Source organism: Astatotilapia calliptera, chromosome 18 (genome assembly GCF_964374335.1).
Source record: "Astatotilapia calliptera chromosome 18, fAstCal68.1, whole genome shotgun sequence".
NCBI classification, from domain to species: Eukaryota; Metazoa; Chordata; class Actinopteri; order Cichliformes; family Cichlidae; genus Astatotilapia; species Astatotilapia calliptera.
In genome coordinates, this window is record NC_137439.1 from 1,145,363 (window position 1) to 1,173,091 (window position 27,729).

At 43.8% G+C, this 27,729-nt stretch overlaps 1 protein-coding gene across 1 annotated transcript; it reads right to left on the reverse strand.

The window, feature by feature from the left end:
• On the reverse strand, nt 1-27,658 carry LOC113010726 (uncharacterized). The gene is made up of 7 exons (XM_080292932.1): nt 27,449-27,658; nt 27,026-27,233; nt 20,033-22,611; nt 17,168-18,197; nt 9,294-9,571; nt 7,272-7,457; nt 1-3,429 (listed from the first exon to the last, which is right to left on the reverse strand). The coding sequence occupies exons 3-7, from the start codon at nt 20,202-20,204 to the stop codon at nt 2,099-2,101; spliced, it is 2,997 nt and encodes a 998-aa protein (XP_080149058.1). The 5' UTR covers nt 20,205-22,611; nt 27,026-27,233; nt 27,449-27,658; the 3' UTR covers nt 1-2,098.
• Nucleotides 27,659-27,729: the final 71 nt, after the last annotated feature.

Below are 27,729 nucleotides of genomic sequence, written 5' to 3' on the forward strand. Positions count from 1 at the left end.
AGCAGGAAACACTTACAGCTTTATCGTACGGATATTATATAAATTACATCTGTGCAGAAAGCAGGCAGGGTCAGGGACAGCCTTTATAGCAAACTAATGAATAAATACAGTCGTGTCCACTGACGCACAGCGACTCACAACAAACGCAAACATGAAGAGTGTAGCACACGTGTGTGAGACACAGCTACTGCTGAGCAGACAAAACGAAACGTGGAGACTTCGTCTGTGGTTTGAAATATTTACAGTACGTAGTGTCTGTGCAGGCGCGCTGACAGCACCGCGGCTGTTTCTCTAATAAATACAATCTGAACTATCAGTATATGAAACAAGTGATGCTAACAGTCATGTTACATTTGGCTGGGGTCTGCTGTAATCTGTGATCTAACCTATGCAGCGTGCTTGTTTCAGAGAGAGCAGCTGGGCAATAACGAGCCCTTCGTGGCTGCGCAGGCAGCACGACTTGCCCCGAAATGTAAAGTATCAAAAACAGATCTTCAGCTGTGAGTCTGGGTTTTGTAGATTAAAGTGGGGAACACACGCCAACTTCAATCTTACGCTGTCCTGACATCATTCACCTGCTGTTACTCCATTTAACCATGTGCAAAAACAAGATGGCACAGCCTGCATCATAGTTAGGGCTGTGCAATATGACGAAATATATCGGACGTTGAAATGTTATTTTATACGCTATCGTTTGTTTGTATATTCATAATACTGCAGTAAAATCCACTGTTTATGGTGATACGTTTTCATGGTTTGGCCACCACGTGGATGCACAGAGAATCCCAGCATGACCAGAGAAGACGAGGCAGAACCAGGTAGCTCAAACTGATGGACCAGTCCAATCTTTTTTTTTTTTTTTTTTTTTGGTGCTGCATGGATTCATCCATATTCAACATCCTGGATGTTTCCCACAGATATAATAAGAAGGAATATGCACGTCTGCATTCAGCAATATTTTTTTACCATATTTGTATATTGTGTGAAAGATAATAGATGACAGGCTCACGAGAGAGACCGAGTTCATACTTCGAGTTACAGCGCTCCCGTTTTACACTTGTGAGTGTTTAACTGTACGCTTGGAGCCCTGGAACACATTAACACAGTCGAGTCATCCTCTCTGTGTTTTCTGCCAGCAAACCTGCAGTAAACAAGGGATTACTTCCTCTTTCGAGTGTAATGTGAGAATGCAGAAGCGGTTTCTTCCCATCCACTTTATTTACCGTCACACAAACAGCTAGAATTGACATCCTTTGGTTTTTCTTGCCAACTAGTCAAACTGCAGTTTGCATCAGTGACATAAATAAGACATTTTTGAGAAGTTTGGAATTCTTCAGTTATATTCACAAAGATGTTTTCAGTTGAGTTGAATCAGTTCATCTTAACAGTTGATGCCAAATTTGAAGAAACGATATCGGCTTCTTTAGAATGAAGAGGACCATTAAACAAGCTGAAAAACAAAAAGTAGCTCCAGCCATCACTTTGAGCATAAAAACAAATGTATACTGTAGAGAACTTGTGTCAGACTTCATATAAACATATAATCAGTATTTGAGACTTTGCAAAACCAGCAAAGTCTCCATTAAGACAGTCCAAGTGTAGAAGGAGAGGGTATAGTGCTGCTAGAAAGTGGGAGTTATTTGTGAATTAGTTAACCCATAATGTTGTTTGGTTCATTCAGAATAATTTATTTCTCAAAATTACAGGAATTAAATGAAGTTCTGTGCCTGATAACTTAAAGAGAACTTTCCAAGAGGTTCCCAGACTGTGTTACAAATAATAAATGAGTCAGTACGGAAGCACCAGTTGAGTTTGACCCAGCATGTTTTGTATAGGACTGTGTGTGTGTGTGTGTGTGTGTGTGTGTGTGTGTGTGTGTGTGTGACAGAAGGGGGTTTGCCTGTTGCTTACTCTTCATCTTACTCTTCTTAAATTCCCAGCTGTTTTCCAGGTAATGTTCTCACGCTTCTTTTGCATCTACTGTTTCTCACACTGGCTGCTTTGACTATAATCCCTTCCTACAAGCACACATGCATGCATGCACACACACATGGCCCTGCCTTTTTAACTGGCCACCAGGTGAACAACAACAACAACCTCACAGAGAGTCTTTTCCCACAGAAATGTCCGACTTCAGCGTCTCAGCTGTGTGAGTTTTCATGTGCACCAACAAACCACCATTTTTACTGAAACTCATCCCGCAGATTTTACACGAGTACGGCTTCTCGCCGGTGTGAATTCTCATGTGCACCAACAGAGTACATTTTGTAGTGAAACTTTTCCCGCAGGTTTTACAAGTATACGGTCTCTTGCCCGAGTGGATTCTCATGTGGACCAACAAACTGCCGCGCTCCGTAAAACCTTTCCCACACGTTTTGCAGGAATACGGCTTCTCGTCCGTGTGCACCGCCTTGTGCTTTTTAAGTGCCGACAAGTAACAAAAGCGCTCGCCGCAGGCGTTACAAACGTACGGCTTCTCGCCCGAGTGGATTCTCATGTGCACCAGCAGATTACCTTTTCGAGTAAAACTGTTCCCACACGTTTCACAAGAATACAGGTTCCCCCCTGTGTGAACTCTCATGTGGCCCAGTAAAGTACTATTTGTAGTGAAACTTTTCCCGCAGGTTTTACAAGTATACGGTCTCTCGCCCGAGTGGATTTTCATGTGGACCAACAAATTGCCGCGCTCCATAAAACCTTTCCCACACGTTTTGCAGGAATACGGCTTCTCGCCCGTGCGCACCGCCTTGTGCTTTTTAAGTGCCGATAAGTAACAAAAGCGCTCGCCGCAGGCGTTACAAACGTACGGCTTCTCGCCCGAGTGGATTCTCATGTGCACCAGCAGATTACCTTTTCGAGTAAAACTGTTCCCACACGTTTCACAAGAATACAGCTTCTCCCCTGTGTGAACTCTCATGTGGCCCAGTAAAGTACTATTTTTAGTGAAACTTTTCCCACACGTTTTGCAGGAGTACGGCTTTTCGCCCGAGTGGACTGCCATGTGTCTCTTAAATGCTAACGGGTCACTAAAAGGCTTAAAGACCTTTCCACAAACATTGCATTTTAGAGATTTGGGGACTATGTCGGTGTTACACTGACTCTCTGATGTGGGAAAGATTTCTGCGTTGCTACTCTGACTTATGTTTCTAGTGGCAGTTGAAGTAGAATCGAAACTCTCGCTTCCTTCCTGATTTCGGCTTTCGTAGAGAAGAGAGCTGCGAGAGCCGAGCTGGTCGCTGTCCAGGTCAGGTTCACTGAGATCGTCATAAGTTACAGTCACCATAAAGGTACCAGTCTCCTCCTTCTGTGCACGCTGCTCCCCGTCCTGACTGATGCACAGCTCCTCCTGTTCCTCTTTAATCTGTAGAGACTGTGTTCGGCTCCTCTGCTGAACCTCCTCCTCCTCACAGACATGTTGCTGTTGGAGGTCTGAAGGCACAAATGGAGACACACAAACAAAAAGTTGTCAGAGAAATTCAGCTGAGCCAGCAGTGTGAACATGACAGACGCCTCAGGCGGCACCGATTACCACTGCAGAAGCACCGACTGCATTCTACTTTGATGAGTTCATATACAAACAAAACTTTTCAAGGCAAACAAATATTTATTCAACAATTTCCCCCAAACTGCACTAAGTTAGAGGATCTGACGGAGGCGCAAAAATCTAGCTGAAAATGAGCTGCTGACATATTTTCCTTCAACAAACAAAAGCATCTTGAACAACACAAATGTCGCGTGTTTCCATCATGTTGCTGCATGTTTGCAACACCAGACAACAGGAAATCGACTCTGAGCCACTTTGGCTTCCTTAGCGTCTGTAAAATGTTCAGCCGGGTCGGACGATTTGGTGTCCGATTACGTTTGTTGTTAAGAATGCTTTCTTGGTGCTCCTCGTCCCCCCGAGGTTCCCTTTAGAATGAGGTGCTTCCGTGCAAACAACGTGCTTGTGTGTGACTGTTTGACCTGCCACCGGGCGGACCAGCTCGTTATCAGACACAGGAGCGACTGACCGGCTGTTCTTTGCTGTTCTGCTTTCACACTCAGCACCACAGGCAGACAGTACAACATCTGCATCGCTGCAGATCTGTCACTCTCCTGCTCCGTTCCCTAACTCGTGCACAAGGCGTTAAGATAAACACTGACAGACCTCAGCTTGGCAGGAACTTGAACTCCCTGACCTGGAGGGGTCGCTCCTCCCCTTGTCGACTGAGCTCAGATCTTTTTCCTGCTGCTTCCCACTCAGCTGTGAACAACCCCACTGCAAGCTAAAAGTCACCGTCTAATGCAGTGTTTCCCATCCACTGTGCCGCGGCACAAAGGTGTGCTGTGAGCAATTATTTAAAAAACATTTAATAATTACTGGAAATAATAAAATCATTTCTGGGCATCTGTGCTTTCAATGAGGTGACTGGTAGAGCAGTTACTCTTTCACGTCAGTGGGTAGCGCAATATGACCTTGTTGAGTTAAGCCAATAGGATTACTGATGCGCACGCTACGTGGCAGCTGCAAGACGTACAACAAAGATGGATAAATATTTGAAAAGAAGAACTGCAGGCTCCGAACTGGACCCTGGATAAAATTCTAATCAGAAGACGAGCGGTGGTCGAAAGAAAGCAAAAACGGTGAGTTTGAGGCAATACAGCGAAAGTTATCCTTCCTTTGAATTTAGCTTCAGTGGAGATCCGACTGCACCGACTCTGGTGTGTTTGGGGAGAAGCTCTCAAACAGTGCCGCGGTCCCAAGCAGGCTTTGACGTCATCTCCGTACAAAACATCCCTCAAACAAGAACACAGACTATTTTGTTTGTGAACTCGCTGATAAACGGGTAACTTTAATGAGAAAAAACACGAAGGTGAAGATGCAGAGACGTTACTACTACCTGGCTGCAATGCCATTGTGAATGAGATGCTCGCCCTGACGCGGTTAAAGAAAGTCCCGCCCTCAGACGTATCGACGACACATCCGCAGACATTGAAAGTGTGGTTTGGGAGAAGATGCGCATCAGTGGGAAGTTTGCAGCGCAGCTTGATGAGTCTACGGACATTAGTGGACATTCCCAACTCTTGGCCAATGTGTGTTTTGTGGATGGAGACTCCATCAGGGAAAACAACAGGAGAGGAAATTTTTCAGGTTACATCCGAATATTTGAACAAAGAGGACTGAAGTGGGAAAACTGCACGAGTGGCTGCTCTGACGGAGCAGCAAACACCCAGATGTTACTGTTACGCACTGTTTTCTGCACCGTGAGGCTGCCAAGACTTTACCAGCAGACCTGGCTCCTGTGCTGGATGATGTTGTGCACATCGTAAACTTCATCAAAACTTTGTTAAATTTGGGTCTTCAATTCCTGCCAGAACATCATCTTTGTGTTCATCTAGTCAGGACCAGGTTTAACACTGAGGACTAACTTGCCATTATATGTACTGCATCAGGCTACAGTGTGTCATTTTGGAACAAGCCTGGTTGGTGGTGTGCCATGGGATATTTTTAATCTAGAAAATGTGCCACGACTCAAAAAAGGTTGAAAAACACTGGTCTAATGAGCCCAAGTCCACAGAAACAGAAACGCTCTGCCTTCTGGCTGCAGCTGAAGTTGTGTCCATAAAAGTTCTGAGCAGAGGCAGCGGGTCTGCTTTCTGACTACAGTGTGAACCAAGCTCTACCTGCATTCACACAAGGACCAAACTGTCCATCCCAGACTCCCAAAACACTCCCCACAGGACACCCGAGGGCTTGCTGCCTTCTCCCAGTCCAAAACAAAGAACTGAGACGTGTAATCCCCCTGAGGGGCGACTCTCATCCATCCTACCCGGCCGTGTATTCAGGTTCGGGGATATGTGAAAATATTTCCAGGACAGTTGTCAGTCCAATGACCAATCATAGGTGATATACTCGCACAGGTGACTTTTTGATGGGCGGAGCGATCATGAACAGACTGATTCACCCATTTAGAATTTATACATTTTGTTTGGAGGTTATATTTGACCGTCTGTTGTTTCAGTTTTAATACAGATGCTCTTTCAATTATTCAATCATTTAGTTATTTATTTGAAATGCGCCAAATCACACAAAAGACTTTACATCAGAGATTTTTTAATGTTCGCTGGAAGAGACGTTTTAATTTTTAACATACTTTTTGTTTAATTTTGCACTTGTTGTTTGGTTGAGTGTGTGAGACATAAACACGGTTAGAGGCAGCTTCTTTCTGCTACCTGGGCTCATCAGCTACGATCTTCTGTTTTTTCATACTTTTTCCATCTCTGTTTCAGCCAGCTTGTCAACCAATCAGGATTCAGCGTGACCACAGTCAGGCATTAACTGTTGGGTTTTAAAGGGTACAGTAAAGGACTGAAACATGCTGGGTGCTCTGTATGCAGTGCACAAATCCAAGCAACAGTCGGGACCTGTTCCCCGACCCAGAGGCACAGGAAAGTAGTCCTGTGTGGAAACACCCACAGAGGGGATACGAGGGCCACAGAAGGCAAATCCAGGCCAGAGTGCAGCCGTCTCCAGCAGCTTCATTTTATAACACGAGCTGTGCGTTTTGGCAAGCCCGACTACATCCTGCTGGTATCGCTCGTCCACCAGAGAAGTGGCTTTCCTCACCTCTGTGGCCAGACTGGTCAGAGAGGAAACTGCTCGAGGCACAAAGAACTGAACCCCTAAAGCCCCTCGCGCAGCTTTTTATGGGCTGTGGCCCCCAGACACTCACTCCAGGCCCGGCTCCAGGATAGGGCCTGGTACAGCTACACAAACCCCTCCAGCACCACAAACAGCTGCTGATTCACACACAGACAGAACAGGTGTGTTTAGATGAAGATAAAGTGGAACTGGTTTCAAACAGTCCTCAGCACAGCAGCAGATCACAGCGCTGAGGACGAGCAACAGCCTGCAGATCAGTCACATTAGATATTTTATTATTGCACAGCGACTTCATGTTTCCAACATTTGTTTGCAACTTTCACAAGTGCAACAGGAAACATACATTTATATAAACGTTATATTTATATGTATAAACTCCATCTGGAATAAATAATGTGCTCTGAAGCTCGACTTTTGATGTTTTCCAACTTTGACAGCAAACATAAAGAAACTGATTGAGTGATCCAGGTCAGAGAAAAGCTCAAATCCACCAGCTGCTGTTTGAATGCAGCGCAGCGCAGTCCTGTCCTCTGTTTGCTCTTTGTTAGCTCACATCTCCAAAAAGTCCTCACAATCAGAAACGTCCCGCAGAGCTGTGATCAGGATGCTCCCTCAGAGGGACACTCACCTGTCCTGTGCAGCTTGATTTGGGGTTTCCAGGTGATATCCAGCAGTCTGCGCTGACGGTCGATCTCTTCCTCGTACTGGACGATCGTTTTTTCAAACTCCAAGAATATTTGTTCAGCAGCAGCAGTTAGTCGCTCGTTGATGAACTCTCTCAGATACTGAACTGAAGGCATCGTTGCTGCCGCAGCTCACACACTCAGCTCACACACTCAGCTCACACACTCAGCTCACACACAACAACACAACAACACTCGGCTCGGTCACATAGGAACAAAGCTAATGCTACTTCCGCATTTGTGTAGTTCACTTCCGTCTACTGTTGCACAAGGGAAGTTCCGCCAAAACAGGACATTTTACTCGTTCCGCCTTGAAAAAAGTTCTTATCGTTGAGGTTTTAGTTGGGATATTTTTTCTGGATTTCTTAATAACAAAAATACATCCGAACAGATTCTAAACATGAAACAGTGACGAAAAAGATCGTTCATGAATAAAACACTGTGAATTTCATCTTGCAAACTGTCTCATGATATTCAACTCATGTCTCATCTAATCGTGGATGGAAATCAGTTTTTGTGTTAGTGTCGGCGTACACGAGCAGCGTAAAATAGAAAAAGGGTTTATTCATGTATTTGCTAACAGAAAGAGTGATCAATCCTACTGAATCCAGCCTGTCAGTAATGTTTAATACTTAACATCACTGTATATTTTACTGTTTCACTCACTTCGATGTTGGAGGTTCAAAATCATCCACAGGCCCCGCCCACATACGTCCAGCTCAACCAATGAGATGATTTCTGTCTGGAGAGCAAAAAGTTTGAGGAAATAAAAGCACAACCTGGTGAATCTTCTGCAGTGGAAGAACGTTGTTCATGTGCTGTCTGTCTGTCTTCCGCAGCTCCAAAGACATGTTGCTGCACCTCTTTTTGTTTTCATCTCACTTCATAGGTGAACTTTTGTCTCTTTCTCAGAACGCAACATTTCTTTCTCTGCTCTGAACTCTGCTAGAAATGAATCATTGGTCTGGAGGATTTTAGATTTTTACTTCTGTCCTACTTTTCCTCATTTCCACTGTCTTCTCCTCTCAGCCTCATGGACAATGTTAGTCTGATGTCTTAATTTCTTCTACTTTTTCCAGGACTAACAGCTGGAGACTCAATCACTCCTCAACGAGATAAAGTCACTGCAACAGAAGGAGAATCTGTCAAACTCACATGTAGCTATGAGACAACTTCAAGTTATCCTCTACTTCACTGGTACCGACATCATTCTGACCTTCAGGCTCCTCAGTTTATACTCTGGAAAGGAGGGAGACAGCAGACAGGTGAATATATTCCTGATAAACGTTATAAATCAGAAACATCAGATCGATCAACTAATCTGACCATAGCAGCCCTAACCCTGGCAGACACAGCTCTCTACTACTGTGCTCTACAAACACAGTGATACAAAGTGTAGAAGAGGCTGTACAAAAACCTGAACACAGATATCTGACTACTCTTCAAAGAGGAGGGAAGTGGTATTCAAAGCACAGCTTCATATCAGATGGATTCTGCTAATTCCTGTTTTATCAGAGTCACTGTGGTTACAGTTTGACAATTAGTCAGTGATTCAGCAGCCTGATGGATAGAAACTCTTTTTGAGATTGTTCTTCCTTGCTTTCACACTCCTGTAGCGACTGCCAGATAGCAGGAGTGTGAACAGTGTGTGCTGTGGGTGGGGCCTATCCTTGATGATGTTGTGAGTCCTTTGCCGGACCCGAGTGTTGTAAATGTCCTGCAGTGGTGGGAGGGGTACTCCATAGATGAGTCGATTACACGCTGGAGAGCCTTCCTGTCCTGAGTGGTGCTGTTCCCGTACCACACTGTGATGGAGTTTGTCAGGATACTCTCCACTGTGCATTTGTGAAAGTTGCTGAGCAGTTTAGAGGTTAATCCAGATTTTCTCAGCTTCCTTAGGAAGAAGAGTTGTTGTTGAGCCTTGTTGATGATCTACTGTGTGTCATGGGTCCAGGTGAGATCCTCACTGATGTGAGTGCTGAGGAATTTGAAGATCTTCACCCTCTCCACCCGAGTCCTGTTGATGTATAGTGGGGCGTGCTGCTTTCTCCTGATTCTTGGGTCAATAATCATCTCCTTAGTCTTAGCATTTAAGGAGAGATAATTTTCCAGGCACCATGACAGCAGCTGAGCCACCTCTTCCCTGTAAGCAGCCTCCTTTTTACTAGTGATCAGCCCCATGATGGCTGTGTCGCCAATGAACTTAATGATGGAGGTGTTGCTCTGGAAGGGGACACAGTCGTAGCTGAAGAGGATGTACAGGAGTGGACTGAGCACTGGTTCCAAGTGTCTGTCTCCTGTTTCATAATCAGGAGACAGACACTATCTCTACTTTCAAGATTAGGCTTCAAACTTTCCATTTTGCTAAAGCATATAGTTAGGGCTGGACCAGGTGACCCTGAATCCAGGTTTCTCTCTGGCTCCACCCACTGATGCTGAACTCAGCCAATGAGATGGTTTCAGCCAGCCTGATGTTGAGGAGAAGGCTGTGCAGCAGAGAGGCTGCTTAGTCTTTTCATTCTGCTGAACTTTGTTCATCTGCTGTGTGACTTCAGCACCTGAAACATGTTCCTTTACCTGTTGGTACTTTTCTCTCACTGCATAGGTGAGTGTTAGAACACAGAAAAGTCTCATTGTGACAAGATTTGATCAGAGTTATTATTAGCAGATTTCTTCATCTCATTATGCTCACAAAGGAAGAAAAAGACTGACTGACATGAATCATTCATTTGCAGCTTTGGGCTCCATGAACAGCATAAAGCAGGAACGTGCTGAAGAAGCTGTTGCAGAGCGAGGAAACATCAACCTGACCTGTACATATGATGGTTCTATCTACAATATCCAGTGGTACCGACAATACCAGAGATCCAGACCAGAGTTCCTGCTCTACATCACAGAGGGAGGATCAGTTCATCGAGCTGTGTCGGGATTCAAATTCAAATTTTATTTGTCACGTACACAGTCATACACAGTACGATATGCAGTGAAATGCTTAGACAACTGCTCGTGACCTAAAGAAAAAAAAAGGAAAAGGCTATGAATAAGATAGGAAATAAATATGAAAAATTAAAGTGTAAATTTAACTAGGAAGGAATAAAATATAAATTAAGGTTAAAAATGAAATAACTGTACAACACAAATTAGAATGAAGGGTAAATTTAACTGGGAAAGAATAAGATAAAATATATGAATTAAAGTTGAAAATAAAATAACTGTACAACAAAATACACAATACACAGTATAGAACTATATAAGAATGTATGAAGAAATCTAAATAAATAAATAAATATATATATACACACACACAATAACAGCACCTGTACAAGTATTAACTGGAAATGAAGAATATAGTGACCAGTGTTGTGCAATCCACATTATGTCTTGTGCAGTGCAAATATGCTTAAAGTGATTTAAGTGATAACAATGTCCAGAAAGTCCAGTGTGTGTGTAAGAACCATATGTGTGGGTCAGTACTGTGTGGTGGTGTGATTGAGAGACCGTATCGGCTGCGGGAAGAAGCTCCTCCTCAGTCTCTTTCACCTGCGACCTTGACAGAACTCCGTCCCATTGATTTGTCTTTATGTCATTTCATATGTAAAATTCAAGCTAAAACAGTCTAAGTAGCTGTATCCATGGTTGCAATCTCCTTCCTAACCCACACAACACATGAACACAACTTCTTGCCTGTGTGACTCCATATGCGACCTTTCAAATGTGAGGATTCTTTGAGTGCCCTCTTATGGTGAGTCAAATGACAGCTTTGAACCTCTTCCCACATGTTTTACATGGATAAGGCTTCTCACCCATGTGGACTCTGTGATGTTTCTTCATTCTAGACTTTTTCTTACAGGCTTTTCCAAAAATATCAATTTTTAGAGACGTTTTAGTAATATGATGATTGGGACACACATCTGGACATCTATATTCCCACCTTGATAATTCATAATTTCCAGGACTCTTTTGTGCTTTGTTGCCTTCACAGTGGACATTTATGTTCAGGAGTTTCTCAAAGACTCCCTCCACCACCGGACACACCCCAGTCTACATCAACTTCCTGGCTGAATGCAGACAGCTCTCCTGAACTGCTTTAAACAGACCAAAAGGTCTCTCCAAACTATTCTCACACCTCAGCTTTCAAGCCACAGCCCTTCAGTTCCCACCTGCTACCTCAGGAGATCCCTAAGAAAACCCCCCTTCAGTCCTTACCATGACCACCAGCGGGTCTTTAGATTGCTCCCATGACAGGCACCAATACCCTTGTGAACACTGGCCTTAGATTCTCTACTACCAAGTACACTTATGATCCACTTTGAGGTATCTGTTATAGCCAACACATGCCTAATTTAGCAGTGCTTCCCATCAGTGACGTGATGCTGCACATCCTAGAAACCAGTCTGCAGTGCTGAGGATCCACACACTTGAACACGCCTCATGAAGGCTACTTTCCAGACCATACAGCTCCCAGGATCACAGTGATGCATGAGCCTCTCCAGCTAGATATGTAGTGATTCATCGGGGGCAGAATCAATAGCCAACATAATTATGGTTTCGGACAGGATGAAATCATGATCTAAGTGAAGTTGAAATGACCTGTTACAACATGTTAGCAAAGTAAAAAGAAAGTAACACGCTGTCAGAAAAATAAATACTTGAGTAAAATACAGATTTCTACAGTAACAAAGTATTTGTACTTCATTACTTCTCACCTCTGCAAATAGATCACACGGACAGCGTGAACACACTCTTTAAGTTTTAGTTTGTCATCTTCCTCTCGCAGTGATGACTACAGTCTCTTCAACTAACACTGGTCTCAGATCAGTACTCGACATATTTACGATGGAGTACCAGGGCCACATTAAGGAAAATATATATTACTGATCATTTTGAGAAAAAGCTGAGATGTGGAGATTGCAGTTGTTGTTTGAAGGCGAACTTCCTGTTTCCTCTGAGTCAGAGAGCTCGTACTTCAGAATCAGCTTTAGTTAAAGGAAGGAAATGATTTGTCTTCAGCTCATAAACACAGAGAGGCGATCAGCACGAGGATGCTGAAGAGATGCTGCAGAAGCTGCGTCTGCTCAACAGGAAGAGTAGGCCCGATTTGTCGAAAATGAAACAGCTGGTCGTGGACAGATGTGTCGTTGTCATGGTTACAGCCAGTAAAAAGGATGGATGTTATGTCACAGGACAGCTGATCAGTTTGTTTCACTGACTCGTCGACCGGGCGGGCACCATGGGGACATGAAAGACATTATGTACCTTCATGCTGCGAGGAAGGGCCAGCTGGACCGTTACAGGATTCAGGATGTCTTGAATGGAAAAGGGTCCCAGGAACCAGAGGGCCAGTTTCTTAGGCATTTTATAGAGAGAACCGCAGCAGGAGCAACAACTGAAACCGGCACATTTAGACTTCATCCTCTAAATGATCAATAATATTTTTCTTAATGTGGTCCTGACACTTCGTCATATTTCGTTCGGTCTCTGCTAACAGGTTATTAATATTTCAGTGAATATTCTCTGTGTCTAAAATATTCTCTAGTTTTACATGAGCCCCATCCCCCCTCAGAGGGACACTCACCTGTCCTGTGCAGCTTGATTTGGGGTTTCCAGGTGATATCCAGCAGTCTGCGCTGACGGTCGATCTCTTCCTCGTACTGGACGATCGTTTTTTCAAACTCCAAGAATATTTGTTCAGCAGCAGCAGTTAGTCGCTCGTTGATGAACTCTCTCAGATACTGAACTGAAGGCATCGTTGCTGCCGCAGCTCACACACTCAGCTCACACACAATAACACTCTCTGTTCTGTCGTCTGGTGTAACATGGTGAAGTTCCAGCACAATTTTGTTTGTGTAAATACGAGATTATCATGAATGAAAAGGTTTGATTTCAGCAGATCTGGGGGATGTAAACTGGATGGCATGACAGACTTCCTCCAAGACACTCATTTTTGGATTTAAATGTTATATTTCTTTTCGTAAGGAAGTAAATTTTCTGTTTTGATCCCATAAAGCATGTAGCTAGTGTGTGTGTGTGTGTGTGTGTGTGTGTGTGTGTGTGTGTGTGTGTGTGTTGCTTTATTTCATGGATGCGTGCCTCCCCTGAGTGAAAACTCTTGCTAAAATATAGTTCCTCAGTTTGTTATACTGAAACACATGAGTGATGAGTAATCGTGTCTTATTAAACCTCCTGTTATTGTTATCGTTAGACACAAACCACAAATAATCTGCAGAAATATCTGACCCTGAATCTCACTTTAAGCATGAGAAGCATTAAGCAGCTCAGTAGGGATGGGTATTGATAAGATTTTCACGATTCCGATTCCATTTTCGATTCTGTTTAACGATTCGATTCTTTATCGATTCTCTTTAAAAAAGGAGAACACTAAGGTCGAATAGCTCAGAACTTTGTTTTATATCTTCTCTTTGAACAAGATAGAAATTTAGGAGTAACATGGCCTTACAAACCCAGCAGTGAGATCTTAAGAGATCCAGCCTGCGGCTCTTCAATGGGGTGTCAAATCAAATCAAATCACTTTTATTGTCACATCACATGTGCAGGCACACTGGCACAGCACATGCGAGTGAAATTCTTGTGTGCGAGCCCCACAGGCAACAGAGATGTGCAAACACAACAACACAAACGAGCAAAATACAAGAATGGCCAACCTGAAACTAATAAATATATGTACAATATATAATAGTGTATGCATTTCTGGATGTGTATACTAAATATTTTCCTACGTGTGTGTGTGTGTGTGTGTGTGTATACACATTTTTACAAATTAAATAGTAAAAATAATAATAATAATAATAATAACAATAATAATAATAATAATAATAAAATATATAAAATATACAGAGTTGAAAATGTGCAAAACAAGTGGCATTTATATACAGTGTGGAGTGCATAATGTTGAAGTTCCAGTAGTGAAGCTGAGGTGTCTATGACGTGTTCAGCAGTCTGATGGCCTGGTGGAAAGGGACAGGGACCCCGGGAAAAAAAATTGTAAATGTAAAATAATAAAATAAATATTCTCCTGTAGCAATAACAAAGTATAACATAAATTATTCTGTAGCAATTACACAAGAATATCCAGTAATGTCCCTGCCTACAATTAAACACATTCACTTACTGAAAATCATCTGCTGTGGCAAACGGGTGCAAACCTTTGACCACAAACTGAGTCACTGCTCGGTGACATTCGTCTATCCTGGCCTGAAAGGAGACGCTGCCGGCAGACTGCAGCGAGAGCTGCCAGCATCTGAGCCAGACTCTGTCTCTCTCATCATGGTCACCTAAACGCACAGTAATGGCAGGTTTGTAATAAGGCAGATCGCGCTAACATAATATGCACTGTTAGTTGATTATTTACCTGCCGCATTAACGGGAGAGGACGTGCAAACGTTACCGCTGCTGCTGGGTTGAGATTCACGAGTCCGGAGTGAATTAAAAACACGACATTCATTTAAGGTCATCGTGTGTTTTGTGAGCAAATGCTTTTGCATATTCGTAGTGTTTCCTCCCTTAAATGAAGTATCTACTTGCAAGTATTGCAAGTTGCCCTGTTGTCATCCGTTCTCGTAAAGTATAACCAAACTTTTGAGCGTTTGAGCCGCTTAGGCGCCGTGTTTCCTGCCAGGTAAATGACGCTCCGCAATGTGGTGACGTCATTCAGGGCGACTGGAATCGATAAGGGAATCGTTTGCAAAAATGGCAAACAATTCCAAGGACTTGAAACAGTGGGAACCGGTTCTCAGCAAGAACTGGGTTTTGATACCCATCCCTACAGCTCAGTGATGGAGAACATTTGGCTCGTTGTCCTTGCACACAGTGCAAAGTGCTCCATCCTCCCTCCTCACAGTGATTCAAATGCTGCTAACAGTCTGTGAACCAGGAGGAAGAGGAAGTGAGAGAAGTGAGACTCAAAGAGGAGACAGAGGGCGACATCATCCAGTAGGCGGGGCTCTCCTTCTGCACTGTGTTCAACCATTGTGTCAATAATAAGTGCTGCTGTGAAGAGAACAATTCTCAGACTGAATGTTGAACATCAGCTAGTTTCTCCTGTTGATTTAAACCTTGTTGTACAGATGGAACATTGGCTGTGGATTATTCTTGCTGCTCTTTTCTTTGGTGAGATACAAACATCAACATGTTTCCTCTGCTTAAATAAATGTGTGAGTCTGATTAATGGTGACTTTTTGAGGGCGATCGTGGTTCAAGAGTTGGGAGTTTGCCTTGTAATCGGAAGGTTGCCGGTTCGAGCCCCGGCTTGGACAGTCTCGGTCGATGTGTCCTTGGGCGAGACACTTCACCCGTTGCCTACTGGTGGTGGTCAGAGGGCCCGGTGGCACCAGTGTCCGGCAGACTCGCCTCTGTCAGTGCGCCCCAGGGTGGCTGTGGCTACAATGTAGCTGCCATCACCAGTGGAATGGGTGGATATGTAAAGGCCTTTGGGGTCCTTAGGGACTAGTAAAGTGCTATACAAATACAGGCCATTTACCATTTTAACCATGTTTATTGATCCATCTCTGCATGTTCTGTTCTTCCTCAGAGTGTAAAGGAGAAGACAAAGTAATCCAGGAACAAGGAGATGTCATTGCTGCTGAAGGAGACACAGTTACACTTTACTGCAAATATGAAACAACTTCTACATATGCGACATATTTGTTCTGGTACAAACAGGACGTGAACGACTATCTGAAATATGTTTTACGGCGAGATGCTTCTGGAACTGAAAACGCTCAAGAGTTCCCAAAACACAGATTTGATGCTGAACTCAACAAGACATCAGTTTCTCTGAAGATCCAGAAGCTTCAGCTGTCTGACTCTGCTGTGTACTACTGTGCTCTGCGGCCCACAGTGACAGGAAACAGCAAAACTCTGTACAAAAACCTTTGGAGCAAAGACAACAGAATACTCCACAACATCCACTAGAGGGAGCCACACACTGTTAAACCTCTGATTCTTGTGTCATTGGACTGATGACAAAGACAACAGAGAAATGAAGCAGTAAAGATCAGAGACAGAGACAGAGCTGCTGTGGAAGGAAACTTTATTTATAAAGATCCTTTCACATCGACACGTCAAACAGCTCGTACAGTTTGTTAGTGTCAGCTCTAAAGACGGAAACGTTTAAAAAGATGTGAACTGAAAACAAAGCATGCTTGAAACACAAAGTTCAACATCTGAGTTCAATCCAAAAATCACTGAGGACACAAACCAAACATCTTCCACTAAACGTTCAGGTGCAAACAGAGTGATGGAGGTAAAGAAGAAAACCTCGATGCAGGCGGAAGATCAGAGCTGCATCTTTGTCATATTTACACTGTTGCCTCTGATTCTACTGAAGCAGAGACGTCATCGAACATGTTTTCTTCCAGAGTCTCAAAGAAATCCTACAAAACAGCTTTTATAGAAAACAGAACCCAGGAACTGATTTCCACTGATCAGACTTTTTATATCACTGCCAGATTGATACCCAGTAAAACACGTGATCTATGGCTGCAGTCCTGTTTAGCTCTGGTGCTTCTGCCAGTGATCCGTCTAGTTGCTGGTACACAGAGAACCAGACCCAGTTGACTATAGTACTTATGAGCAAAGCAGCGGTTCAGCCTGCAGTTCAGAAACTGCCTTTTTAGACACAAATTGTTGACCGGTGAAATAAGAGGATTCATAGTGTGATGAGTAACAGAGCTGCTAGCCAAGTGAGAGGTTGCTGTTTCAGTTCAGCTGGAGACACAAACCCAGGAAGTGCAAACATGAGCAGCAGCTGGAAGCAGCCATCTCATCCTGTGAAGTTACGCTACAAAGACGCAGACTCTCCAATGGACACTGGAAACATCACGTGTTACAAGGGTAAGGCTTACTATCAGAGTGGTTTCTCACGTGTACAGTCAAATGATACTGAGAGCGAAAATCTTTCCCACACATTTTGCAGGGATACGGCTTCTCACCAGTGTGGATCCTGGTGTGGGAGGACAGCCTGCTGCTCTGACTGAAACTCTTCCCACACGTTTTACAGAAATATGGTTTCTCCCCTGTGTGACTTCTCATGTGGGCCCACAAACTGCTATTCTGACTGAAACGTTTCCCACACGTGTTACACAGATACGGCTTCTCCCCTGTGTGGACCACCTTATGCTGCTTAACCGACGACGGGTCACTAAATCCCTTCCCACAGGTTTTACAAAGGTACGGCTTCTCACCAGTGTGGATCCTGGTGTGGATGGACAGCCTGCTGCTCTGACTGAAACGTTTCCCACACGTGTTACACAGATACGGCTTCTCCCCCGTGTGGGTTCTCATGTGGCTCAACAAACTACCACTTTGAGTAAAACCTTTCCCACACGTGGTGCAAGAATACGGCTTCTCCCCTGTGTGGATTCTCTGATGGATCCTCATTTGGTACCCTTTCTTAAAGGCTTTTCCACAAACATCACATGACACATACTTGTTACCTGTGCCAGTGTTACACTGACTCATTGGCAGTGTAGGGTTCTCTGCATTTTCACTGTGATTTCTCTTCTTTGGCTTCACCTCTGCATTCTCAGTTACTCCTAAATCTCTATATTTACTTCCTTCATGATCCTCTGACTCAGCCACAGGAAAGCTGGGAGAGAGGAGCTGCTGCCCGAGGAGTTCTGATTCACTGTCGTCACTTTCCTCATACATACAAGGCACCGTAAAGCTATGAATCTCCTCCTTCAGTCCCAGCTGCTCTCCCTCCTGACTGCTGCACAGTTCCTCCTGTTCCTCTTTAATCTGTGGAGGTTCTGGTTCCTCCTGGTCCACACTGGAGCTCCTCTCCTGGTTCCAGAGCTGCTGCTCAGGGAGAACCTCCTCCTCCTCCTTACAGACAGGCTGCTGTGGGACGTCTGGAGAGACAGAAAATTAAAATTGATGTGATGAAAAAGAGAAAACTGAGTAAATATTCACTGCAGCCATAAGTATGTATAAGAGCAAAAACTAGAATAAAATGAAGCACTTTTCTGTTAAAGAGTGTAATGGGAAAATTCTAGTTTTCACATTTCCACATTTAGATTAGATGAACTGTATGTATGTGTCAGTGTGACCTGGTGAAAACTGTTTAGCTTTGCTTAACGATGTTTCACTAAGTTATCTGCTAACTGTTAGAGTGTACAAGGACAAACCCCCCAAGAAGACCAGTGCCAGGAGCTTCCTGGGAAAAGATAGTGGGAGTTGCTCTCTGCCCAGCAACAGGCTGTGTGACAAAAACCTGTTGTAACTGAAAGATACTGAGAGTTGTGTGTGAGGGTATAAAAGGATAAGAGCTCCCATGACTGTGAACTTTGATATTTGATGTGTGTTGGCTCTCCTGCATGCAGTAAGTAAAATAGCTTGACCACAGCTGACGGTGTTGCAGATTTCATTAACAGAAAATTCCACGACAGATAACCTGCATCACTTGTGCAAGCTCCCACACCCTCCACGCATCACACACAGGTCACTGCTGTATGAGAAGATGATGCTACACTACATGCAACTGTCATACTCCAAACCTTTAATCACGGAGCCTGAATGATTCTGGGTTCAATATGGAAACAAAGGTCAGTGATCTGTGCAGAAATGATGAATCGATGTTTTACTCCGAGTGTCTGACGCCCTGCAGAAAATGATGAATTCACAAAAAGTAAATATGAGTGAAAATTCATCTGAAGCCGTGGAAGCTGAATGAGATGTCAAACCGTTCTCCAGCATGAAAAGTTACAGCAGTACGAGGCCTGGATTCACTTTACAGATTAGGGCAGCAGAGCAGACAGGAAAAGGGGGAGGGAGCGGGAGCACCCCAGACAGCAAACGGCCCAGGGTGGAGTCCAACCCGTCCTCCTGCAGGAGCACCTCTGAATCCTCACTTTGTCCTGTGGAAACACCCACAGAGGGGATACGAGTGCCACAGAAGGCAAATCCAGGCCAGAGTGCAGCCGTCTCCAGCAGCTTCGTTTTATAACACGAGCTGTGCGTTTTGGCAAGCCCGACTACATCCTGCTGGTATCGCTCGTCCACCAGAGAAGTGGCTTTCCTCACCTCTGTGGCCAGACTGGTCAGAGATGAAACTGCTCGAGGCACAAAGAACTGAACCCCTAAAGCCCCTCGCGCAGCTTTTTATGGGCTGTGGCCCCCAGACACTCACTCCAGGCCCGGCTCCAGGATAGGGCCTGGTACAGCTACACAAACCCCTCCAGCACCACAAACAGCTGCTGATTCACACACAGACAGAACAGGTGTGTTTAGATGAAGATAAAGTGGAACTGGTTTCAAACAGTCCTCAGCACAGCAGCAGATCACAGCGCTGAGGACGAGCAACAGCCTGCAGATCAGTCACATTAGATATTTTATTATTGCACAGCGACTTCATGTTTCCAACATTTGTTTGCAACTTTCACAAGTGCAACAGGAAACATACATTTATATAAACGTTATATTTATATGTATAAACTCCATCTGGAATAAATAATGTGCTCTGAAGCTCGATTTTTGATGTTTTCCAACTTTGACAGCAAACATAAAGAAACTGATTGAGTGATCCAGGTCAGAGAAAAGCTCAAATCCACCAGCTGCTGTTTGAATGCAGCGCAGCGCAGTCCTGTCCTCTGTTTGCTCTTTGTTAGCTCACATCTCCAAAAAGTCCTCACAATCAGAAACGTCCCGCAGAGCTGTGATCAGGATGCTCCCTCAGAGGGACACTCACCTGTCCTGTGCAGCTTGATTTGGGGTTTCCAGGTGATATCCAGCAGTCTGCGCTGACGGTCGATCTCTTCCTCGTACTGGACGATCGTTTTTTCAAACTCCAAGAATATTTGTTCAGCAGCAGCAGTTAGTCGCTCGTTGATGAACTCTCTCAGATACTGAACTGAAGGCATCGTTGCTGCCGCAGCTCACACACTCAGCTCACACAACAACACAAAGCCTCCAAAAGTTCACGCTGGAACAACCAAACTGCCACCTTTTCATTGTTTACTTCCACCGGATGTCCCGCTCTGAAGTTCCGGCAGGAGGAGGATGTTCAAATACTTTGTTCCGCTTGGAATAAACGTCCTTCTTTCTTCCTAAAAACCTATTTAAATGTACCAAACTGAGCCATAAATACATAAACAGCGTGTTACTGCCACAGCTCACACACTCGGCTCACACACAGCACAACACACTTCTGGTTCAGTCCAAGTATTTCGCCGGTGCTTCCACCGGATATGACGCGGCGCTGCCCTCCGGAGACCGTTAACTGCGTCGACCTCTGAGCAGAAAATGAAAGATGAGATAAAAACAAAGAACAGACCAGTAAGAAACAATGATGACTGCTAAAAACAAGCGCGTCCATGCTCACAGGTGTACACACGGGTGATCACACCCACAAACTACACCCTTTTTGGCTCCTACCTCAAAGCACACTGTGTTCTGTTGATCTTATGTGCTGCACAATAATGTTTAACATTTAGTATTTACTGTCATATTCCCATATATCATTGTGATGTTGTTTATTCTATTACTCTTGTTCTCTTCTGCTTGCTTTCTTTTTTCTTTCTCAGCAGGTGATCCAGGTGATTGATATATGCATTTTTTTTCTCTGCCCGTTCTGTTGGTTTTTGTCTTTTGCCCTTCTCCCCCGTCCCTCTTCTCAGCTGTTTCTCTTTCCCTCTTTCTTTCTCCCCTTCTTTCCTCCAGTCAAGTCTGTCCCGTATTCAGCAAGTGAAAATAAAATAAACAATAAAAGGTGAATCAAATGGACCATTACGGCAAGGCTGGGATGGTCAGTTTGGTAAAGTAAATCCGTTGGGCATCTTTCTTTGCCTTTAGACAACAATTCGGATGCAAAAGAGCCAAACGGGACAGGCCAAAAAAAAAAGAAAAAAAAGAAACAATGATGACGTCAGAGGGCGAGACAGCTGGAGAGGTTTTTTTTTAACTTATTTTCAAAATAAAGGTTTAAATATTCAAGACCTTAGTGAAGCTGTAAAGAGAATATAAATCCACGCTCATGTTCACTGTAAGAGAGGCCATTATGAACAAAGCAGTGACACCAGACCCACGCAGGAAACAGTTTAATATACACATACACTACAAACATCTGGGCTGCATCACTGGAGACAGCTGCTGAACTGGTTTCTTTCAGTCTGGGAGGAAAACAGCTGGAGGTGAGAGAGGGAGGGTGACCTACTTCCCCTCTGCTGCACCAGCACTCAGGCAGGAGGGATCTACTCTTTGAGAGTGCTACGAGCTGACTGTTCCAATATCAGAATGCTTTTTGTTTATTTATACCGGTGCTTTACACAGTTTCATTTACATGATGATTTCTCTAATGGTCAGAACAATTACCACCACTGTGTAGATAAGGACCTCTCCCCCACCTTCCATCCATCTAATTACAAGTTTTTGTGAAATAATTTGTGCAAAGTAAAGCAAGCATCCAAAATAAAACCAGGACGTTAAAACTCTTAACAGCACCTGGGACGTCCTGAAACAGCTCAGTTAGAAGGCAGCTGTAGTTTTAGGTTTAGTCACATTAAAAGACAAATATCATCTGATTTGGTTTATTACACAATTTGAAGCATAAAAGAAATAAAACGGATGCAAAGACAGATAAAATCAGACTGTAGTCGTGTGACTGCTGAACGCGCAGCTTTTCCTGTTTCACTGCTTTAAATGAAGCCTTTACTCCGTTTCACAGAATAGCGCTCCCATCACTTAACTGTTCTTGAGTTTGAGAGTTTCTGCTGTACGAGCATCTTGTGCTAGGACAGACAGAAAGTTGCCATGGAAACAGTCCACCTTTCACATGGATTTCTCCTTTTTCCGTGTTTCACATGAATCCGGCTTCTCGCCTGTGTGGGCTCTCACGTGGACGCTCAGGTGAGAGCGAGACAAAATTCACCTGTGTGGATTCTGTCCTTCCCACAACCATCACAGTTTACAGGCTTTTCACCCGTGTCAGAGTTACACCGACTCTCTGATGGGGGGGAACCTCCTGCTGTCACTTCTGTTTCTAATTTTCCCGAGTCTGCACTCCTGCCTCCTTCCAGATGCTGACTCTCAGCTCCAGCAGAGCTGTGACAGAGGAGCTGCTCCTCGTCTCCTCCTGGTTCACTGTGCTCTCCTTCCTCAGCAGCAGTCACCATGAAGGTATCCGTCTCCTCCTTCAGTCCCAGCTGCTCTCCCTCCTGACTGCTGCACAGTTCCTCCTCTTCCTCTTTAATCTGTGGAGCTTCTGATTCCTCCTGGTCCACACTGGAGCTCCTCTCCTGGTTAGTGAGGGCACACGCTGCTGTGGGACGTCTGGAGGAACAAAGAGAGAGGAGACAAAGGTTACTTATGTAAGCAAAAAATAGATCCAAAAACTCAGAGCAGAGTCCAGTTCTGACACTCAGCCAGTGTGTGTGATTCAGCAGGCTCTCGGTGTTGGGTTAAAGGGTCACTCTTATATATTTACAGTTAAAACCATTATCAGCATTATGAGTTTATAAGCACATTTAAAAACAACACAGGTTGAACAAAGTGCTGCACAAACTAAAGCGAACACACACAAAGAGAACAAAACAGAGTCCCAGTTAGAAGCTGCTGAGTAAAGATGTGTTTCAGACAGAGTTTAAAAATGTGGAGTGTTGGAGAGACGCTAACTGAAGAGGCAGACTGTTCCAAAGTTTAGGCACAGCAATCGTAAAGTCTCGTCTCCTCTGAGGTTCAGGCTGCTGCTAGGAACAATCAGAAGCAACTTATCAGCGGACCTGAGAGTTCTGTTTGGAGTATTTTCAGTTAGAAGATCAGAGAGGGACAAGGAGGCCAATCCATTTAAAAACAAGCAATAAAATCTTAAAATCAATTCTACAACTACAGGAAGCCAGTGTAAACGAGCCAAGACTGGGAAATATGGTCGTTGTTGAGTCTGTGTTTCCACAGGCCCCGCTAGTTTAGAGACTTATTCCTCATGAAGAACAAATCAAAACAGAACATCTTCAACTGGTCTTTAACTCGCTAACGAGGGAAGCCTTGGTCAGAACCAGGCGGTGGAGCATAATGCTCATCACCTGTCTCTAGCCCAAATCCTTCAAAGAGCAGCTCTCCTCGCAGCTATTTATTGACATGACAGTTACAATACACAATAGTTTACACAAGATCCTCTGTTATGGATTCAAATATTGGGGATGGAGACAGGAGGAAAAACCACAATAACAACACTGGTCCGGTCGGGTTCAGTCAAACAATGATTTTAATGATCACACGCGTGGGAGATGGACACCGTATGCAGACAGCCTCAGATCTCAAAATGGTGGAGCATTGCTCAAACTCTTATAGTCTCTAGTAGCCCCCACCTAATCATAAAAGCCTAAACATTCACATTCCTTCTCTCACGGCGCCTAAGCTACGACCTTGGCTCCCTCTTTATCTGCTCCTGCTGAGATGGAGCAGGAAGCTCCAGCATGTTCTGTTCTCTGCTAATCAGACAAATAAGGCGATGACTTTCTGCGAACAGTATTTCTTATAACTCAGCAGTATAATGCATCATAAAACAACATCATTCATTCACAATAAATCAGCAGTCTAATGTAATGTAAATCAGTCTAACAAATGCAATAGTTATCAGCTTCTTCTAATTCAGGAGAATAATGCAAACTAAAACTACATAATAATTCACAATCTTTAATTAGGGGTCTAACATGGCATAAAATACTATTATAATCCCACACCTCCCACCCTAAAACCCCCAAATGGATCTAGGACAAGGCACTATGTGTGTGTCCTTCTGATCACCAAAAGGATCATAAAAGCAGGAAGCTTACAACACAAGAAAAAGATCTTTCAGATAGAATGTATCTGCAATAAAACCTCCCCCAGCACCGAGTGGCTGGAGAGGTGGTCAGAGACAAAGGAATGTCTTTGATCTTATAGTTTGAACTTAGACAAATTTAAGAAACACAATGACAACATTCAACAATTTGACGTAACAGTCGTGTTTACGAGTGCCTGTGAGGAGTCGAGCTGCAGCATCCTGAACTAGCTGCAGATGAGACAGCAGAGCTGATACCAGAATAAAGACTGTTGCAGCCGTCAAGCCTGGATGAAATGCATGTGTGGATCACTTTCTCAAAGTCAGCTGATGACATGATGTTCATAATTTTTCCAAAGGCCCTGAGCTGGAAGGAGCTGGCTCTTACAACAGAATTTATTTGTTTGTCAAATGAAAAACTGCCATCAAAGAGAGTTCTGGACTTTTCCAGAGCGCCAAGGTCAACCTTAAGAGAAGAACGAGGGTCAGAAGGTCTAAATAGTACGATCTCAGTATTTTGACCGTTTACATTCAAAATATGTAATGCCAACTATGATTTCATGTCATCAAGGCAGTCCAGCAATTTTTAAAGAGTCTGTAGATTTTTTTTAAAAAGGAAAGTAGATTTGAGATTCATCGGCGTAACAGTGAAACGACAGTCAGTCAGTCGGTGCTCTGTCTTTGTGTCGTCACAGTTCACGGTGCTAATGTGGGCTACACGTCTGTGCTTCATGCCTCAGATGGAACTATCACAGTGTAAGAGAGAGATTCTCCGTGCAGTAAATGTAACACATGACTGGGTCCATGACACAACTGTGTTACAGAAGTCGAATGTTAACTTTAACTGGAAACCAGCCTGGAGACCTGAGACCTGCTGTCAGTCTGCTACAAACAGAGTGAACTGAAGACGCTGAGTCACATCAAACATCAGAACGAAGTCAGAGAAACCACATCACTGACTCGTGTGTACAACTCACACTGACACACACTTCAATGCTACAAACACTTTAGAATCAAAGAAATCACATGAAAGTCATCGATGTTGGTGGCAACATGACGGCTGTGTGGTCTGGACTGAGCTCGATAAAAGAAAACTATGAGTATGTAAAACATTTATATTCTACACTAGGGCTGGGCCATATTATACCGTTCACGGTAATACCGGTATAATGTTAGGCAACGATAGGAAAATGAAATATCGCGATAGAATATGAGTAAAACGCGCATGCGCAGTGCCTTTGTTTTCATACGCACATGGCCAATTGTTGAGTGAAACAGATGAACCACAATTGGTTTGTAAAAATGGTGCAACTTGGTGTTTGTCCGTCAGATACACGACAAAGCACATTTTTTTGCAGAACATGCAAGCGGCCGTTGTTATTGTCGTATTTGTCGGACTAAGATGCTCTTAAATCTGGGAGTAATCTGGGTCCTAAACTCCGTATACTTCAGGTCAAACAACACTGCAGCATCACTGAGAGTTAAAAACTGTCTCAATTCTTTCATCTTTAATAAAACGATCAGCATTGCTGCTTTACCAGGTGTAACTATGAAGTTTAACTTCCAGGCATCCATGAAAACAAAATTTATTACATTTAACGGAGTTAGAAGTTAGCAGGAAGCTAGCGGAAGTTAGCTCGCTAGTTTCGCTAGTTACCTAAGCATGATATAGCATGTTCTGACTGAGAGATTTCTGAAAAAAATCAAACGTACAGCTCTGCTATCACTTCCAACATAAATGAAGACAGGAAACTAAACAACAGTGACCTTTGTAGGGTTACTGAAGTTGGGCTAGCTGGTATATAATGATGTGCTACGTGATCGCTAGCGACACAGCTACGTTAGCATAACATAAACAGTGAAGCTGGAGGACGAACACTAACACTTTTCCACTTATAAAAGTTAACGTGAAGGTTCCTCATGGTTAGAGACAAATGCAATCTCATGGCAGGATGCTGTAAACGGACCAAACTTCAGTCAGGAGAACAACTGAGCTAATCCATCCACAATACGAGGTTAGTCATTAATATACTGCAACAACATGGGAATAGAGCAGCTACCAGAGAATTCAACATTAATGAATCAATGGTACAGAAGTGGAGGAAGCAAGAAGAATGAGTTTAATAAAGTTTGATTTATCTGACTGCTTTGTTTCGCTTAATGTGCCTTATAATCCCGTGCACCTTATGGTCCGAAAAATACGTACTGCACACTGCAGTTTAATGTTGCAAAGCACCTCTTTTTAACTTCAGTGGATATTATACATGGTTATGCTCAGGATATGTCAGCCCATTTCTACTGGAAATGCCTTTTGGTTAAACTTTCAGCAAGGAATTTGCATTTGCACTGTTACATTTTATAAAGCTTTAATGTACATAAAAACCAGCTTCTTGTTTACGTGAAAATAAATGGAAGGTTGTCTTTTTGCGCTAGTAATGTTGTGGAGTTGTATTTTGTCTCGCATCAATTATATCGTCGGTTATATCGTTATCGCAAATTTTCAAATATATATCGTGATAAATATTTTTGGCCATATCGCCCTGCTCTAGTCTACACTTTAATAAATAATATATATGTATTTATAGTTACAAAGTGAGCTTTGTTTTAATGACACTGGCAAAAGCGCTCGTCCAGGATTCTGAATGTTTCACAGTGAGCGAGGAGGCCGTCACACTGGACCTGCTGCAGCCCCTCAGCTCATCCTGAAACATGATGTTTTAGCTCCTTTATCCTTTAATCCAACTTCACTGTGATTGGCCACCTTTTGAAAACAGCAGGTCTGAAGCGCAGGTGGGGCTGCTGTGCACTTTAGACGACCCTATCAGGGCTATCTGCTCGCTCTGATCATGCTGTTCTGATCTGTTCATGCGGAGTTCATTCAAACCAGCAGAGAATCACACACTGCTGCTGCATGCTGGGCGATACCTGTGTGTTCATCGTTGGTGCTGCACTCAAACTCCATGAAGGTATCCGTCTCCTCCGTCAGTCCCAGCTGCTCTCCCTGCTGACTGCTGCACAGTTCCTCTTTAATCTGTGGAGCTTCTGGTTCCTCCTGCTCCACACTGGAGCTCCTCTCCTGGTTCCAGAGCTGCTGTTCAGGGAGAACCTCCTCCTCCTCCGCACAGACAGGCTGCTGACAGAAGTACTTATTTTTATTCGAAATAAGTACCACGTGGAACCTTCAGAGGCTCACACACCCTCCGTGCCTTTAAATAAATGTGTGTGTTGAGCAGCTGCTCAGTCTGATTGTAGAGCAGCGTCCACAGAAATGTGCGCTGTTAGCTTACCGATGAACTGTGCGATCACTGCGGAACGTTTCTGTTATTATAGACATTTATGTGAATTTACCTTCAGCTGTGCTGTAAGCTCAGACCTGCTCTGTGAGGCTCCTCATCACCAGAGTCTTCCTCAGATTCCATCATCTCCTCCTCTTCCTCGCTGATAAACTCTCTGAGACGCTGAACAGCAGACATGTTACTCCAACAGCTAGCTGCTAGCAGGAGGAAAGCTAACGGTACTTCTGCTTTTTCTTTGTTTACTTCCGCCCGGTGTCACAGTGAAGTTCCGGCGAAGTAGAACCGTTAACATGAAGTTCCGCTGGAAACATTTCCAGGTCGGACTGAATATTT